The sequence below is a fragment of the Typopeltis vanoorti genome, chromosome 14 (assembly GCF_054136105.1).
Source record: "Typopeltis vanoorti isolate ZY-2024b chromosome 14, IOZ_Tvanoo_1.0, whole genome shotgun sequence".
NCBI classification, from domain to species: Eukaryota; Metazoa; Arthropoda; class Arachnida; order Uropygi; family Thelyphonidae; genus Typopeltis; species Typopeltis vanoorti.
In genome coordinates this window covers 61,548,963-61,568,987 of record NC_143562.1, presented here as the reverse complement: position 1 = coordinate 61,568,987, position 20,025 = coordinate 61,548,963, and the positions used below count along the sequence as shown (strand labels likewise).

Sequence of the window (20,025 nt, the reverse complement as noted above, 5' to 3'; positions counted from 1 at the left end):
TTTGATTCCAGGTTCTGATTCGCCGCAGGCTGTTAGGAAACTTCTTTCTCTTTCTGATCAAACTAAAATAAGACCCCACCAGCCTCCACGTCATCATCACTCATTATCCCCCTCACCTTCACCAAATGCTGCTCGTCGAAGACATGATGGCCGGCATGGGCATGGCCGTTCTCACAGTGATACTGCCAACACAACAGTTCTTCCCGTTGACTTGTCAGCAGAAAGTTCCAGTGTCAATGCTCTGATTAATTTGCCACTGAGAAAATCCCAGACATCGGGTACTGTTATTTGTTTTGGAATAATGCATGAAAATAAGTTATCAGTTGTATGCTTTCTTGGCTAAAATAAATATATTTTTTATTATTCAATATCTAAAATAGGAACTGGATTAAAGGGAATGTTTAAAATGTTAATAATGGATTAATTCAACAATATAAGCTGTTAAATACTTTCTGGTTAGTCACATTCATAACAGTGCCACTTATCCGCCAAAATTTGCTATTTGAACATGCAAAGTTGTTCAAATGGCAAAGAGCAAACAAGACATGATTTTTGATTTAATGTTTGTTTCAATAATGAAATATTGTGAGTTGGCATATTGAAAAGAATTATAACACTGGAGGGAAAACTCGCATAAAAAACTTTATTAGCATAGAATTTGTACCTTAGTATCATAGGCATCATCAGTACAAAATTAAGAATGGCAATTAAACATTAACAGACAATTCTAAAAAGTGCTACCTAAGTAATTAATGTAAGATAACTATAAAAGGTCAGTAATTTCCTAACTTATTTTAAAAGATATATATATTTAGACAATATAAAGTTAGGAAAGATTAGCTGATTTAAAAAGTACTATCTTGCACAAAAGGGATTGACTTAGACCATCTGATCTGTTCAAGTTAGGATAGTGAAGTAAAGTTTCACATGTTTCTTTATAAAACTGTTCTATGAAGAACTCCTGTCTTGTCCTGATGACTATGTTTAGTGTTGATTGCATGCTCTACAGGTCCTGGCTCATATTTAATATAAGACTTGTGTTCTTCTAGCCAAATAAAAGCAGATCTTCATGTTTGTCCAAAATAAAATAACCCACAAGGACTCTGATAGATGCCCAGATAATTAAGAGGTGGAAGTTTGTCCTTAAAACCACTGAATAAAAATATTCAGTGATTTTAAACTTTTGCTATGCATTCACTAATGCCTTGCACATAAGGGATAGGAATGGAAGTTATTTCTTCTGTATTTGAAAAGACAGAGATATCATAACTGTTAATGTTTAATTGCCATTCTGTGATCTTGTACTGATGATGCCTATGATACTTAGGCAAAAATTCTACACTAATAAAATTTTTATGTGAGTTTTCTGGACAAAAACTCACATGTTAAAATTCTTTTGATGTAATGTTGGAGAGGGGTAAAGAATTGATAACAAAAATGATATCAGTCCAGATATCATATTTTGTTATCACTTCTGTACCCTCTACAAGGTTATTTCATCCCTTCCAAATCCCACTGACCAGACATGAGCACAGTAATCCAGATGTGGTCTGAACTTGAGTGTCCTGAGCACTACAGGGATTTGTAAATGAAGAGGAATGGAATGTACTATCATCAGCAAAGCTATGAATAGGATTGGGCATTAGTGAAAGAGGATCACTGATGTATAGAGTGAAGGTGAAACCACAGAGCCTTGAGCTACTCTGGCAATGATCAACCAGAAAGAAGGCTGGCATTCCATTCATGAAGTTTAGGAGTAAGACCATAAGCTTAGTAAGAAGGCAATAATGCCAGACTCAATCAGGTGATATAGAAATATCAAGAACACCACCTGAGTTTCCAAGTCTGTCCAGAGGTGGGTGAAGTTAGCATGGAGGTCTATTATAGAAAAAAGTGATAGAATCCATATTGGTGATGAATGATTAACTGAGGGGGTCTTGTAGTAGTGAAGAAGCTGGTTGATGACATTCTCCATCATTTTGAGAATACTGAAGTAAGGGCCATGGGACAATAGTTTGATAGCTGATTTTATATCTCTTTTTTCAAGAACAGTCCAGATAAAACAGGCAGGCATTAATGGGTAACTTGCTCTGCCAGGTCGTGCTTATAAAGAGTCACTTTAGCAATTTGCGGGGATACTGTTGAGACTACACTTGGATTGGTGTGTGTGATCCTTCACTTTTTTTTTTTTTTTTTAATCTACAGTGACAGTAGTATTTGTCATTATAGTAGCAGCAAGAAAGTAGAAGGCTTTTCACTTGGTTACAAATTAAACTTGCCAAGAAATTACATTTCTTGTTTTATCCTAGTGTAAGAAAACAAAGTTTTCATGTGAAGTATCTTCACAGCTAGGTTATTTATATATAGGCTATAAATTAAAGATTTCAAGAAATTACAAGAAATTATATTCTTGTTTAATTCTTTATCCAAGTGTAATGTAGAAGTCTCAATTACTTCAACCTTGGTATCTCTTCTGTGCCTGGCTCCCATTGACGAGGCCTCAAAGGTCGAAACTGGTCTGGATCGTGGCTACCATGGGACCTCAATAAAGGTCAAAACCACTTTGGATAGTAGCCCTTTCCATAATGCATAGTACTATATACATATGAAAAGTTATGTGCTTTGCATTATGACAGTTGCCATGAAATCATTAGCCTCTATATACAAGTGCCCAGTCATGAAGATATTTCACACACAAACATTGTTTGCTTACACTTGGATAAAAGATTAAGCCAAGAATATAATTTTTTGGCATCTTTAATTTATAGCATAACCAAGTGAAAAAACCTTACACCATATGTACACATTCTCTTGAATGTGTATAATGCTATGCATTATGGAAAGGGCTACTACCCAAAGCGGTTTTGACCTTTATTGAGGTCCAATGGTGGTGTCTGTTGACCTTCTTTCCAAGAAGTGTATAAAAATATATAAGATCGTATACTCAGTAGAAGATGCATTTTCAAATACAGCAGATATAAAGCAGCTCATTGAAACCAATACTGTGTGGAAGCACTATCATGTACATCATGTATAAATTCATCTACTTCATGTACAAATTAGCATGTTTTTTATTGATCGTAATTTTTTTTTTTATTGAGGATCAATAAAAACTCGGGATGGAAATCCTTAACCAAATTTTTTAAGGAAATTACAACATACACTAATATTAACTATAATAAATATAAAATTTCCAATATTTTGGCAATCAAATTGCCATCATTAGGTAACAATATATGTGTACACAGGCATTACACTGAAGCATGACAACCAACAGTGAGCCTAAAGTCCTAAATAGTGTCCTCTAGTGATCTAAAGTGGATGTCCTTGGTTGTTAGGCTGAAATGCAGAGAATGAGATCTTCCCAAATTTGGAGTAATTTCACACAACCAAATTTGTCAAGGTTTCAGTAGTTCCTTAAGGCTGAAGCAGATTCAAGGAATAGTCTTTCACATATTTGCTGCATTGGAATAGAGTAGCCTTCTTCAGTTGTAGATGACAAACCAAAGTGCTTTTCGAATAATGGCAACACCCCTTTACACATAAAAAAAAAAAAAAAAAACCTTAGCCCACTTTAAAGACAGTACAGAAAACCTCACACTCCAACACATTGGCATAATAGTCAGTTTTGATGTCTCTTTGTCTTCACCAGTATCCTACTTAGACACTTTACACCTTACTTGAATTTCCTCTTGATATCTCATTCCTGTTTAAGTTCACCATGAACTATGGCTGTTTCATTTGGCAAGAAAAATTCTACAAATAGAGGGAACAGCCTTGGGTCCCCCTCCCAGCTAACTACTTCATGCAGACCTTTGAAGAGAAAGCCTTAAACTCTGTCACCACGTGGACCCACTATTTGGCTATGCTTCGTTGTTGATATGTTCTCCATTTGACCACATGACATGGATGCCCTCAACACTTTTTTAACACATCTAAATAACCAACATCATGGGATACAATTCACCTTTTCTGAGGTGAACCGGATCCCTCTCATTCTCTGTTCACAGAAAACCCACACCCATGCATTCACCAACAGTAACACCCCCTCCCTGCTCTCTCTCTCAACAGCATAGAATTGTTAAAACCCTATATAACTAGGAAAAATTAATTATTTCTGATAACAGTGCCCTCTCCACTGAACTTGACCACATTCACAAAACCTACATAGGCAATGGCTACAACCCCCACCATGTCCAAAAAATATTAAAACCCCAAACCCCCTCCAGAACAGAGACTACACCAAAGCTATCACCATGCCATATATCTAGAGCATCTCTAAAAAATTAGCTAAAATCTTTAAAAAAAATAATAATAATGTAACCTTACAACTACTTACAGACCATATAAAAAAAATTGGCATCCCTCATACGCTTTGCCAAAGATTAGCTAGTCCCTAGACCTGCCAGGTTTTTATCAGTTGTAAACTATCCTATGGCCAAATAGGCAGGGCAGCCAACATCAGAATCATTGACCATAAGGACTATATCAGTTTCACTACTACAACTCCTCAGGATTTGCTGACCATGCTTTGGGATACCTGCCTCAGGATATGCTGTAATAAAGCCTTGAATTTGTCTCAACCTTAAAAAAACTATCCAAACCTCAACAAATTGGTTGCATGAAACTGTCCCAAATTTGGGAAGCTGTCATCCTCTGTACTTCAGCCCAACCACCAAGGATAACCATTTTAACCTACTATGGATTGCTATTTAGGACTTCAGGTGCACTTTTGGTTTACCATGCATCAGTCTCATTACTTAGTGTAGTGTGGTGCCTGTGTGCATATATCATATTGTACTGTGTTGTTCCCAATGATGGCAGTTTGCCAAAATATTGGAAATATTAAATTCATTGTAATTAATATTAGTCTACATTTTAATTTCTTTAAAAAAAAAAATCAGATATAAATAGCCAATGTATAAGCCTCACCACCAGATGGAAATCCTTGTTTACTCTGTGTAATTACTTTAGAAATGGGGCAGTGGTCAATTAATTGCACTTCCTTGATAGTCATGGACTATGTAGAAAAGCTAAGTTAGTTCAGCTTCCATCTATAGTTTGGTATCTTTGGTTTATTACAGTTGGGACTAAAGAGCTTTCTTATTTATCCCAGTAAGTTCCAAGTTAATTTTCACATGTAGTTCATTTGAATATTTTAACTATGATTTATTTAATGTAGGCATACAAATTAAAATTAGTAATTACATTAAAAGCAATCTTGTGTGTGTTTGACATTTAATTTCTGTTATATATTTTAGGTTCTGTAACTTCAAGTGATAGCAGCAGCACAAGTAGCTATCCTCATCCTATGTATGACACAGATTCAGGTCACACATCAGCCAGTCTGGATAGTCATAGCAGCAGCTCCTTAGGATCTTCAAATTCTCCTCCTCAACAGAGGAATTCACACTTAGGTACTGAAACTTAATCTGGATTTCTTATCTTCATCTTCTCGATATAAATTAAAGATGCCAAGAAATTATATTCTTGGTTTCATCCGTTATCCAAATGTAAGCAAACAAAGTTGGCACATTAAGTAACTTCATGACTGGGCTATTGTATATGGATGTTAATGACTTCACATCAATTACCTTAGTATGAAACCAAGAATATAATGTCTTGCCATCTTTAATTTATAGTATAACCAAGTGAAAAAACACTCAAGCACTTCTCAGTACCTTCCATTTTTAGTAGTTTGCACAGTTTCTATTAATTTAAATATAAATGTTTTAATTAATGAAATACTAAGAATGTAAGGGATGCAATTGTTGTATCCCTTACATTCTCAGTATATTTCTGAGTTATGTATATTTACTATAAATATCAAAAACATGATTTCATTTTCTTCTCTTTCAATTTATTCTTTTACTTTTTACAGTTTGTCATTCATCATCTCCCACAGTACGGATGAGATCTAAATGTGCCATGCCTAATGAGTGGACATTATTATCCTCCGCAACAGGATTACCAGGTAAATTATCATGAGACATTCACCTTGTAATAATGATCAGTTTTTTTATCAAATAAAATATTTGCAGTTCAGTTTTTTCCTGCAACTATTTTATTTGAAGAGAATGCAAAATTTTTGATAAAAATGCACACACACATCTGCTGACTTTCATGAATTAAGCAACTTATGACTCATTCTTCTTCCTCTTCTCTCCAGCTAGAACAGTTGGATCAAACTTTACATTAGCAGATGCTACTTAAAGATAAATTTTTATTCATAATAAATATCTTGACTTAAAAAAAAACTTGGCTACACTCAATTTTATTTGCTTGCAGATTGTATTAATGAACTTAATCAATTTTTAGAAATTTCATTATACACCTCTGAATCAAAAAATTAGAATAATTAAAGAAAGTGTGAATGATTTGCAATTCTAATTTATTGCATAGAAAGTAATTATAAAATATGAATTAGTAATCTAAATCTACATACTTTGTAGATTATGTTATCATGAAAATACATAAAAATGTAATATAAATTATAAGAAAACTGTTATTTGAAAACATTCATGATAATAGAATAAATTTTAATGTGATTCAAAATATTAGATTAGAATAATGCGAAAATAAATGCAAAAAAATTAGTCAAAGGGAAACAACATGATGATTAGTACTTTGTTGCATCCTCCTTAGCTTTTATGACCATTTTCATAAACAGTTGGGCATATTATTTACTAGCTGTTCACAGTCTTTCCTGTCAAAATATGCCCATATGGTCTGCAGACTAGAAAGAAGTTCATTTTTGTCTCTTGGAGCAACTTCTTGAAGATGTTTCTTCATAATTCCCCACAAATTCTCAATGCGGTTTAAATCTGGTGAGTTTGCTGGCCAAGGAATTACATTGTTGGAAGTTTTTCCACTTGGTTATACTACAAATTAAAGATACCAAGAAATTATATACTTGGTTTAATCCTTTATCCAAGTGTAAGCAAAGAAGTTTGCCCCTGAACAATTTTCAAGATCCTTTATCCAAGATACTGAGATAGGAGTGATGTTCTTGGTCCACCTTTGCTACGAGTTGCGTGGTGTTGTACTACCTTACCTCAGTCCTGAAGATATTTTCAGGCGCAAACTTTGTTTGCTCACACTTGATAAAGGATTAAACTAAATTTATTATAGTCTAACCAAGTGGGAAAAAATAAAATAAAATAAACTTTCAATAATGCACAAGTCATATTTTTATATTCTTCTTCTTCTTGCAATTGAGCAGGTTCTTCTATTAGTAGCAAAAACTTTCCTTCCACTTTCTTCTGCTCTGAGCCTTCTCTTTCAAGGTTGTGTACCTGTAGCATGTCATCTAGCATTGTTTTCCTCATTCTTCCTCTAGGTCTTTTTCCTTATATTTTTCCTTCAATGGCATCTCTGATTATTTCATTTCTTATTCCATTCTCAGGATATGTCCAATCCAATTTCTTTTATTTTCCTTTTTTTTATCCTTTTTAACAGATTCCTTTCTTCTTCCACTCTTTTTAAGACCTCTTCATTATTTATTTTATCTGTCCATTTTATTTTTTCCATCCTTCTCCAAATATGCATCTCAAAGCTTTCCAAAATTTTAATTTCTGTTTTCCACAATGTCCAGGTTTCAGCTGCATATAAGACAACACTCCACACATAACATTTTATTAGTCTTTTCTTTAAATTTCTATCCATTTTACTTCTGAATAAATTCCATTTTCTATTAAAGGCATCTCTTCCCATTGCTATTCTTGCTTTTAATGTCACTTGTACATCTTCCATCACTGCTAATCACACTTCCTAAATATTTAAATATCCTTACTTGATTCAATTTTTCTCCATTTATTCTTATATCCATATGTCTCTTTCCTTGTTATTTTCATTACTTTTGTTTATTATTATTATTATTATTTGTCACCTCCAGGGAGTCCAAAGACTCATCGAGGGAGGGCATTTGCTCTATCTCCACCACTCACAATCCACCAGCTGACCACAACTACACCAAAGCTATCTACCGCCACCACCACCAGTATTTCCACAGACAATCACAAACATCCATGCCCACAGTGGGATTCGAAGCCGCAGCCTTTTGGTTGGGAGGAGGTTACATTAACCACTCGACCAGCCAGGCTAATGATAAATGATACAGGATTCCAGTAATCTATTCAGCAGATGTTATAATCCTTCCTCAGTGTTTGATAATAATGCCTTGTCATTCTGTGTATCGTATTGCAAATATCTGTCTACCTTCTATCTTTATTCCTTCTTCTGCATTCTCTTCCGCTTCTTTTAACATTGCTTCGGAATATTGAACAAAATTGGTGACAAAGAACAGCCTTGTCTTACTCCTCTTCCAATGGTACCTGGTTCTGTTGTACCATATATATCTCTTACGATAGCAGTTTGTCCCATATATAGTGAAATTATTAGTCTTCTATCTTTCCAATCTTTTCCATTACGTCCATCATCTTATCCCATTTTACAAAATCAAAAGCTTTTTCAAAATCTATATAACAGATATTAACTTCTTTATTCACTTCTATTCTTTCACTTATTATTCTTAACAGTCCAATTGCATCCCTTACCCTTCCTGAAACCAAACTGATCTTCTCCAAGAAATTCCTCCACCTTAGATGCAATTCTCCTTGTTAGGATTCTCAATAGTATTTTTGATGAATGGGAAATTAGGCTTATTGTTCTAAAATCCTTGCATTTCATTGTATTACTTTTCTTTGGTATAGGTATAAATATTAAGATCATAAAATCTTTTGGTAATTCTCCTTTGTTATTGTTGGAAGTTTTTCTACTTGGTTATATTATAAATTAAAGATATCAAGAAATTATATGCATGGTTTAATCCTTAATCCAAGTGTAAGCAAACAAGTTTGCACCTGAACTATTTTCAGGACTGGGGCAACTCATATATAGAATGATTTCACCTCACTTGCCTTAGTATCCCATATTGCAAAATGAAGAGACCCCAATAAAGGTCGAAACCAGTCTGGGTGGTGACCCTTCCTATAATGAATAGCATTATACATACCCATAAGGATATGTGCTTTGCATTATGGGATACTTAGGCAAGTGAGGTGAAGTCATAAGCTTCTATATACAAGTTGCCCCAGTCCTGAAAACAGTCAAGGAATGCAAACTTGTTGGCTTATATTTGGATAAAGGATTAAACCAAGTATATAATACTTGGTTTAATCACATAAATCTTCTGATGCCAGTAACATAAAGTGCTCAAGAATTTCCTGGTACACTTTGGAATTGACTCTTTCATACACAATATACATCCTACCTGGACTCTCTGCGGTCAATACAAACCCATACCATGACAGAGGTTGCAGATTTCACCGAATGTTTCATGCATTCTTTATCAAATACTTCTTGCTTAAGACACTAAACACATATCCCTTGATGACCATGGGACATACTTTCATCACTAAAAAGTACCTTTTTCCAGTCCTTTTGACCCCACAACAGTCTTTGCTTACACCATCACACTCTAGCTGTTTGGAAGTCATAAGCGTCTTAGGTCTTAGGCACATGTGATTTTAAAACCCGATTTGTGAAGTCATCTCAATGTTGTAGATTTGGACACATTCACAACTAGTTTTTTCCATTTCCTGTGAAAATATCTTGCACTTCAGAAGTGATTTTTCTTCACGATATCCTTCAATCTCCTCTCATCTCTTGATGTGGTTATTACCTTTCAGCCGCTATTGCAGCGATTATTTTGAATATTCCAGTTATTAGAATACTGTCTCAATACTCTACTCACTCTTGCTTGAGAACATTTCAATTCCTTAGCTATAAACTGTTGAGTTTGTCCTTCTTTGTATAGAGACACCATACGAAACTTCTTAGCTTCCGATATGTCACTTGTTTGACCCATGTTTAGCAAATGATTAACTGAAATCCATGTGCAAATGATTCCTCACACACAAGTCAGTGCTGCAGCTACTGAAATGTATGCTATTTCTATGCCCTCCTCAAAACCAATTGGAAAAATTTGGAATATTCTAATATTTTGAACCACATTAAAAATTATTCTAATTTTGCGAATGTTTTCAAATAACAGTTTTCTTATAATTTATATTACATTTTTATGTGTTTACATGGTCATATAATCTACAAAGTACATAGATTTCAATTATGCTAATAATTATTTTCTATGCAATAAATTAGAATTGCAAATCATTCAACACACTTAATTTGATTATTCTAATTTTTTGATTTGGAGGCATACTAGAATATGCTGAAAATAACATGCCCTTTTCAGTCCATGATGAGTATACCTTTCACTTTGGTTTTTGCATAAACAGGAAAGCTAAGAAATCTTGTCTGATACAATGAAATTAAGTTTACTGATTCTACTTGTCCTACAGAGATTCATTTAGTTGATGATAGCATTCCATGATTCTTTGGGTGGATTCTGGATAATCAATTACTAAGTCCAGAACCAGTCAAGAAATGCTTCTAACTTATTTCAAAGACAAAAATCAACCAGCATGAGACAGGGTATTTCATGCTCTGATATTCCAACCTTTTAACATCTCTGAAGGATAGCAACTCTGTACATTTAAATGTACAGAGTTGTTTAAAAAGACCACATTATGTCAGAAGTAAAAAATATACTTTATTTAATAAAACTATTACTTTTGTGAGTCGATAGGCTTACAAGGGTGGTCTGGAAAGCTCTTGGCCTCAACCATAGATGGCAATACTATCAGCACGATTTTTTTTTTTTTCTAAGTTGGTACATCTGTCATAAGCATCCATGTGAAATTGCAAGTCATTCTATCAAGTAGTTTGTTTTATACAGCTGTCTGAAGCAAAAGTGTAGTCTGTACCCCTTGAAATGGATAAAATTGAGTATCGTGCGGTTATAAAATTCTTTGTAAAAGAAGATTTAATGCCAAAAGAAATTCATTCAAAGTTTATAAAATGGGCACTCTTCTCCTTCGTTTTCGACAATTAAGAAATGGGCTGCTAGGTTTAAACGTGGCCATACCAACCTTGAAGATGATTCACGTGAAGGATGTCCAAAAAGTGTAACACCACCAGAAATCATTGATCAAGTGCACAATATTGTATTGGATGACTGGCGAGTCAAAGTGCTTGAAATTGCTGAGACTATAGGCATTTCAAAAGAACGTGTAGGATATATTTTGCATGAAGAATTGCAAATGAAAAAGCTTTGCACAAGATGGGTGCCGTGCTTGCTCATAGCAGATCAAAAACGCACTCGCATGAAAATCTCTGAACAGTACTTAGAGCGTTTTAACAAGAATAAAACTGATTTTATGTATCGATTTATTACTATGGATGAGACTTAGATTCACCATTACACACCAGAATCCATCAGCAGGAAAGGTCATGGCATCAATGTTTTGGGATGCTAAAGTATTTTGTTTATTAATTATCTTGAAAAGGATAAAACAATAATCGGGGAATATTATTCCGATCTTTTAACCAGACTAGACGAAAAAATTCATGAGAAAAGACTCGGTTTGCAGAAGAAAAAACAATCTTCTTTCATCAGGACAATGCACCTGCCCACAAAGGTGTTTTGGCAATGGGAAAATTAAGGGATCTGCACTATGAATTGTTGAAAATATATTCCCCAGATTTGGCTCTCTCTGACTTCTATCGCTTCCCAAAACTAAAACTCTTCCTCGCTGGTCAGCGTTTTTCTTCAAATTAAGAAGTGATTGCAGCTTTAGAGGGGTATTTTGCAGATCTTACTGAGAACCGCTGGGATGGGATAATTACTGATAACCACTGGAGCATCGCTGGAATAAATGTATTAGTCTTAAGGGAGATTATGTTGAAAAATAAAAATAATTTTGAAATTATAAATTTTTTTTTCATTGTTAGGCCAAGAACTTTTCAGACCACCCTCGTATATCTTAGGGGATTAAAGATGTAAAAAAGGTTTAAAAATTAGGGAATGTAAGCACAAGACATTGGGAACCAAAAGACAGAGTCAAGAACATCTCCATTACCATCAATAAACAAAATAAAGAACTTCATTACTTTAAACATAACCTGTTCCTTAATGGTTATAGGCTCAAGACAATTAACAAGATTTTTTTAAAAAAATAATAATCCCACTTAAGATGCTAACTAACAAGCAAGAATTCAAAAGTGCAATTATTCTTCTCTATATTCAAAGACACGAATTGTGTCTTTGCTTCAAAACTATGACATAAAAGTTGCTTTTCCCCCTCCCACTTTATAAGATGGTAAGGTTTTGCAACCTCCAAAGCCAATTGATAAAAATGGAAATTTGCAAAATTCACTGTTCTTGCAATATTTGCTATTGGACAAACAGGATGTTCCACAGAATATGTCAAAGATGTTGAAACTAAATGACAACACAAGTCTGGACTGGCCTCTCACACAACCAACATCAACCACCCAGTACTCTTGCAGAAAACAAATTACTTTATATTGAGCATAACTGTTTCATAAGAAATTTCAAGGCAGCATTCTGGAATGCCATGCACTCTTATCCAGTGCAGTGAAAACCAGGGCTTAATGCTGTACCAGGTTTGGTCTTTATTCATTAAAAATTTAGACCCCCAGACCTAAAATTCTCTTTAACTTCTAATTTTGTTAGCCTGTAATTCTGCAGCTATGCTCAGCAATACCCCACCCCTATCCTATTCCTTCTATCCTCCCTGAAACTATAATACCCTTAACATTCTATTTTCTATCAACCAAGTCTCACTGATGCTAAGTTGAGCTGACCAATGACAAAAATTCCTCTCCCTTATTCTTTCTACTTCTGGTATTCATGTACATGCATTTCAGCCTCCTCTTGTACCTACAGTTACTCTTGTGTAATGACATTCCCAATCCATTAGAATCAGAAACCTGTGAATTCGCATTCAGCATTGCATAATTATTTCTGCATACATGTTTATTTATCACAGATGTGGTTAGACACATGCTTGATTGCATCCTCCCCCCTCCTAAAATCTCTAGTTTACCTGGTTTTGCACTTCCAAACTCTCATTAAACAACACTTTCTCCAAACATCTTACTCCAGAACCATTTAAATGTTATCTGTCAAGCATCCATCAAATTCACTCCATACATCAATAAACTGCACACTATTCCTTTTGCACAATCTTGTCATTGACTCATTAGCAATCATGCCCCTCACCTCTATCCTAACATACCGAGGTAGCAGACTCACAATTTTTACTTCCTTAATCTTCATTTTTGTTTCTTTCAACAACTCATATCTTCCTTCATTGCATATTTCTACCCTTTCAAATCATTTGTTCCTGCCATAACAATCATCTCTTTCACTTCTCCCTTCTCTAACCTAACAATGTGAAGGCATTAACAGGAATTGCATTCCAGAATGTTAAACAGGAATTGCATGCGAAAAAGAGGCTATGAAAGAGATATAAGGAGACAGGTGAAGAGAAGATGCATGAAGAATATAAGACACAGGCCAGAAGAGTGACTAGTATGGTAAGGAAGGCAAAACTGGAATATGAGAGGAGATTGGCCCTAAGATTCCAAAGAAAATCCTAGAGAGTTTTTTAGCTATGTGGCCAGTAGGAGGAGAAATGACTGTGGAAGAATGATATTGTGGGATAAAAATGGGAATAGAGTGACTGATGCAAAGGACATAGTGGAATTGTTCAATGAACACTTTATTGGAGTATTTCATCCTGGAGGAGTCAGTTTTAATACTAGAGGGATAGGGCAGGTTCGAGGTTTAGAGGTACAGGAGGAGAGTGTGTTTCAAATACTGAGTACTCTGGATGTCAGTAAAACTGTGGGACTGGATCGTATTTCACCACAAGCTTTGAGAGAATGTACTAGGGAACTGACAGTGCCTTTGACCTGGCTGCAGGAAAGGTAAGATAGTGCCATTGCATAAGGGCAGTAGCAGACTGGAAGTGTCTAATTATAGGCCAGTTTGTGTGTCATCAGTAGTTGTTAAGATCTTGGAGAAAGTAGTGAGGGACTGTATACAATATTGGGCAGATGAGGGTAATGTTATCTGTGAGAATCGACATGGATTTGTGAAGGGGCGCTCTTGTTTTAGCAATATGCTAGCCTTTTATAATAAAGTTACAAGAGCATTAGATGAGGGAAAGGCATATACTGCCATTTTCTTAGACTTAGCAAAGGCATTTGACAGGGTGCCACATGATAAGCTGATATTTAAGTTGCAGCACATGGGTCTGGATGTCAGATTGGTCAACTGGATTCAGGATTGGCTGTCTGATAGGTATCAGAGAGTTGTGTATGGTGGGGCAGTTTCAAGGAGGCAGAGGGTTGCAAGTGGGGTCCCACAGAGTTCAGTACTGGGGCCTATATTGTTTAACCTTTATATCAGTAACATTGTCGGTGGATTGCAAGGGGGATATTCAATTGTTTGCAGATGATGCGAAGCTGGGAAGGATTATTAGTAATAGTGCAGATGTGGTAGTCCTGCAAGAGGATTTGAATAAGCTAGATAGATGGGCAAATGAATGAGGGTGTCAGTTTAATGCAGCAAAATGTAAGGTCTTCAGGTTTGGGAAACATCGATGGGATGCTGCATACTCTATGGGAGGAGTTAGAATGGAGGAAGTAGGGGAGACGAGAAATCTATGGTTGAAGATTGATAGAAACCTGAAATTTAGGGGACAAATTCCAACGGTGGTGAATATAACATATATTATTATAATATTTATTATATTTATATTCAATACAAAACATACACAGCGAATATTGCAAAAATCAAATGCAAATATTACATTTTTAGCATCTTACATACATATTTGACATGCACATTATCTCATATTTTTATATAGATAGATATATTGTTATTGCACATTTGCAGTACAAGCACATGAAATGTAAAACAATTAGTAATAAAGAAAGAATTAAAAATATAAAAGAAGTTTAATAACAATTTAATGTGATGGATATGTTTCAATACTGCTACACAAAAAGTCAATATCAGGTGAAATATTTGAAACTGCAATTCTTAGATTTTTGCAATAATGAGAATTAGAATTCTTAGATTGCTGCAATAATGAGAAGGACACTGACCTGTAGAGATAAAAGGGTTATCATTCTGTTGTATAAGAGCCTGATCAGACCACACTTAGACTATTGTTCTCAGATTTGTTCCCCAGGATTTGAAGGGGATAAATTAACTGTGGAAAGCGTACAAAGGCGGATGACAAAGATGGTTTCAGGACTGTACAATGTTAGTTATGAAGATCAGCTGAGGGAATGTGGACTGCAGAGTTTGGTGGATAGAAGGAGAGGTGATATGATTGAGACTTTTAAACTGTTGAAAGGTGGTTACAGGGTTGACACTGGGGAGTTCTTTCACTTCGTTGAACAGCAGAAGTACTGATGACAAGAGGCCATCCCTGGAAGTTACGAAAGGAAACCTTGGGTGAGGAGTGGTTTCTTTGCATGGAGGGTGGTTGAAACATGGAATACATTGACTGATGGAGTGGTGAGAGCGAGAACGGTCAATAAGTTTAAGGAATGGTATGATAGATTTTGTGTTTCTTAGGAAGGACCTCCGACGATGAGTCTTTTTACTCCATGGAGGCCTGGATAATGATAATAAATAATAATAATTAACCTCTATGAGTTGATTTCAGGCACAAACTTTGTTTGCTTATTTGGATAAAGGATTAAACCAAGAATCTAATTTCTTAGCATCTTTAATTTATAGTATAACCAAGTGAAAAAAATTCCAACAACTATCTCTAATCCAGAGTATTTTAATAATAAGATGTTACATAATAATAATGTGTTTTGGCTACTTGTATATGGAAATATGACTTCTGCATTACTTCAACCTTGGTATCACCTCTGGGTCTGGCTCCCACCGATGAGACGTCAGTAAAGGTTGAAACCAGTCTGACCCTTCCCATAATGCATAGCATTATACAAGGAGTGTTCAAAAAAAGACCGAACTTTTTAAATAGCTTACCAACCAGCACAGAGAACACACCTAGTGGCAGGTTTTGACAACAAACTGCCATTTTGTCCATTCTGCTGTGAACATTAGTCATCGAGTTACATTCACTGAAGTGAGCACGTGCACAAGCTATTTGTCAGATTAGTGACAAAGCGACAATGAAAGAGCTTGAAGAACAACTCTGTGTGTGTGTGTGTGTGTGTGTGTGTAATTTTGCCGTAAACTTCGTAAAAATTTGACAGAGACATTTCAATTGCTCAACTGAGCATATAGGGAGGACAGTATGAGCCGAACGCAGTGCTATGAGTGGTTTAAGCATTTTAAAAAGGGCAGAATATCAGTCACTGAAGATCCTAGGCATGGATGACCTTCCACATCAACAGATGATGACCATGTAGAAAGAGTTTGTGCTGTGATTCATGGAAATCGCCTTTTAACTGTTGGAGAAGTTGCTGACGAAGTGGGCATTAGCATAGGATCTTGCCATCAAATTTTGACTGAAAAACTTCAGATGCGTTGCATCAGTGCAAAATTCGTGCCACGTTTGTTGACTTGACTATATGGCAAAACATCAGGCATCCATTGTATCCCATCCACTCTATTCTCTGGACATAGCCCAGCAGACTTTTTCACAAACTTAAAACCACTTTGAAAGGACATCGTTTCCAAACCATAGAGGAGATTCAGAAAAAATGCGATAAGAGAACTGTGCACCATCACAGAAAGTGTGTTTCAGGAAACATTCCAGCAATGGAAGAAATGTTGGGAACAGTGTATCGTCAGTAGAGGGACTACTTTGAAGGGGGCAGTGCTTAAAATGTTGTAAAATGAGCAATAAAAATATTTCAGGCACAAGCTTGTTTGTTTACACTTGGATAAAGGATTAAACCAAGAATATAATTTCTTTTCATCTTTAATTTATGCAAACTAACAGTTTCACTAACATCCTTGATTTTTGCACCTGGCAAGCATGCTTTTATCACCTGCTCATTAAATATACCTCATATCATCAAATCTCTATACAATACCTTCTCCTTATTTCCAGTTTCTTGCACTTTAATACTTTCCAATCACTTTATTCTCCTGCTGCTGCTGTACTACATGACAATCATTGCTCCAGTCACTCTAGCTGCTGTTTTGTCCTGTAAAGCAGTGCTTCCCAAACTTCTGGATGTCAGGGCCCCCCTTTGAAAAAATTAAAATATTTCATGGCCTTCTCCCTTGAAAAAAACTCGTAATATGGACATATATTATTATAATATTTATTGTATTTATATTCAATACAAAACGTACACAGCGAATATTGCAAAAATCAAATGCAAATATTACATTTTTAGCATCTTACATACACATTTGACATGGCACATTATCTCATATTGTTATATAGATAGATATATTGTTATTGCACATTTACAGTACAAGCACATGAAACGTAAAACAATTAGTAATAAAGAAAGAATTAAAAACATAAAAGAAGTTTAATAACAATTTAATGTGATGGATATGTTTCAATACTGCTACACAAAAAAGTCAATATCAGGTGAAATATTTGAAACTGCAATTCTTAGATTTCTGCTTTGAAATGAAACTTATTTGAATAAGCATATATTTACTAATATTCATTAACCCCTTAACATACAAAGATGTCTGTGACACGTCTTTTGTTTATTGCACTAAAATTGATTTTGAATTTTGGTTTCACATATAAATACAACTGAATATAGACGCTAGACAATCTTGTGCCTATTTCCTTTCAGCCGAGAAACGTTGCCAACGGCGTGGACTATTTCGTTAACCCTGGCCCAAAACTTGCCCAAAAAATTGGCAGAAAAACGACCGCTCTCTGATTTTTAATTGGTACGTTAAGGGGCTAAGTGCCGAATTACGCAGGAAGCAAAATTTGTGAATCTGCACCAATGTGTGATTTTTTTCCATTAAAATATAAAAAATAACAAAAATAAATAATAAAAATTAAATACATTTCTTTTAAGATAAAAAAATTTACTTAGTCTTAAAAGATTTTAAATTTGTTTTCATTATTTCATCCCCCCCCCCCCAACAAAACCTATGGTCCCCAAGGGGGCCCACAGTTTGGGAAGCACTGCTGTAAAGGATGCCATGTAAGCACTCTATTTCACTTCTTGCATGCTCTCATTCTGTGCACTATCATTCACTACTTCTGCATTTGCCAGAACGCATTTGCTATCTTTCCTTACATCGTTAATATTCATTACTTCATTTTTCCTGCTTTCCACACAACTCATTTCTTGCACCGGCACACAAACATTTATAACAAACTCTCTACTCTTGCTTTTGTACCAAAACCCATTCATTCTTGGCAATGAATACATAGAACATACACTACATCATATGATATGATAGATGCTGTGTGAATGTTGAATAGTTGTTCTTGACATGATGTTTGGGCCTCCCCTCACTTAGTCTAAGGACTCCTTGGAGTTTCCCATAATAATAATCATACAAAATCCTTTATGCTAAACTCTGAGAACAAAGGAAACCTTGCAACTATTTTTTCTTGTATGCATTATTATTACTATGTATAAAAATGCTTTCTAAATGATATCCCTTATTAAATTTCAACACACACAAAATATTACAAATAAAATAAGTAACATATATCAAAAATAATCACTAAAATTAAAGACTTATCTGTAGAACACATGCAACACTGCTTCTGCTATATATATCATAATACAAATATAATGCAGCGAACTGTGTAATCCGAATAGTTGGGAAGTATCTTCAAATAGTGGAGTTTTCTGCATAATAGCCCCTCCCCACTAGAGTGATGCTTTTTGGCAATACACACATACTTGTGTATTTTGGCAATATTACTAAATATTACTAAAGTGGTACATCACATGTCAGATATATGAATTTTGTTATCATAATACTATTGCATCTGGTTATATTGCATGCCAAAAAATAAAATTATTGACAAAAAAAAAGATGCCTGACTATACTTTTATGTGAAATATGAAATATCAGTTATCGTATTTGCCAGCGTATAAGACCCCCCCCCTCTTTTTTTTTTTTGTACACATTTTTTTAGGAAAAAAACTTTATCACTGAATATTATAAGGAATTTACAGTATTTCAAATATAAAGTTCATGAATCTTGAACACCATGATGTTGATCCAGTAAAGTTGCCGATCCCTCTGTTAGTGGCTATCACTTTTGCTTGATGCATAATCATTTTTGTAGACACTGAAAGTCCTGCTTTTCTGTGGTGTAAAATCCAAGTATTCAGTTCTGCCTCAAGTTCTGGCCATTTTGCAGTTTATGTTTACTGTGAGTTGCTCTTTTTAGATGCTCTTCCTGATTCCACCAAGTTCTTATCATTTTCTCAGTTGGGGGCATAAGACGCACCCTGTTTTTCAGACCTATTTTCAAAGAAAAAAAAGTGCATCTTATACACCAGCAAATATTAAGGCAGATGTACAATAATATATACCAGTCTCTCAGCTTTAATTGTTTCAGCCATAATTTCACCCAATCCAGCTCAGCTTAAATTGTTGCAAATCAGCCATTAAATTTCGACAGTGTGCAGAAAAATAGTATAATTTTAAATCAAGTGTAAGGCTGGATTGTATGTTGTCTTCAGATTAAGGGAATTAAGTTGAGGTTTTTACTCTCTGTGGATATTATCCTCTGAAATAATTTAAACAAATAATGCAAAGACTGATGTGTAACTATAGTTCACTATGTGTAACAATGGTTCACTAAGAGAGAGTCATGTTTTAGCAACTTGCTCACATTTCATAATAATGTTATGATTGAGTTAGACAAAGGGAATAGATACACCGTGATACTTCTGGATTTTGCTAAGCAATTTGCCAATGTTGCCACATGCAGTAGGCATAGTTTGATCTCAGTGGGTTGTGTGCAGTTACTTGTGGTCGATATAAATATAAAAGAACTTTTTCTGGGTTGTGTAACCCCTTAACATACCAATTAAAAATCAGAAAGCAGTTGTTTTTCTGCCAATTTTTTGGGCGAGGGTAATTTGCTGGATCAAATTCATCATTATTTGAAAAATAATGATGAATTTATGCAAACGCAAGTGAAA

General features: G+C 35.0%; 1 protein-coding gene across 7 annotated transcripts in view; it reads left to right on the top strand.

The window, feature by feature from the left end:
* Positions 1-20,025, top strand: part of LOC150099532 (rap guanine nucleotide exchange factor 6-like) — a 486,813-nt gene that overhangs the window by 450,526 nt on the left and 16,262 nt on the right. For 6 of the 7 annotated variants that reach the window (XM_090404032.1, XM_090404034.1, XM_090404030.1 and 3 more), the window contains 3 exons: positions 12-278; positions 5,262-5,417; positions 5,882-5,974. In XM_090404032.1, coding sequence (XP_090260158.1) covers positions 12-278; positions 5,262-5,417; positions 5,882-5,974 — 516 coding nt within the window. Of the gene's footprint in view, positions 1-11; positions 279-5,261; positions 5,418-5,881; positions 5,975-20,025 lie in introns of those variants that run through there. The other variant, XM_090404037.1, reaches the window with a different exon arrangement.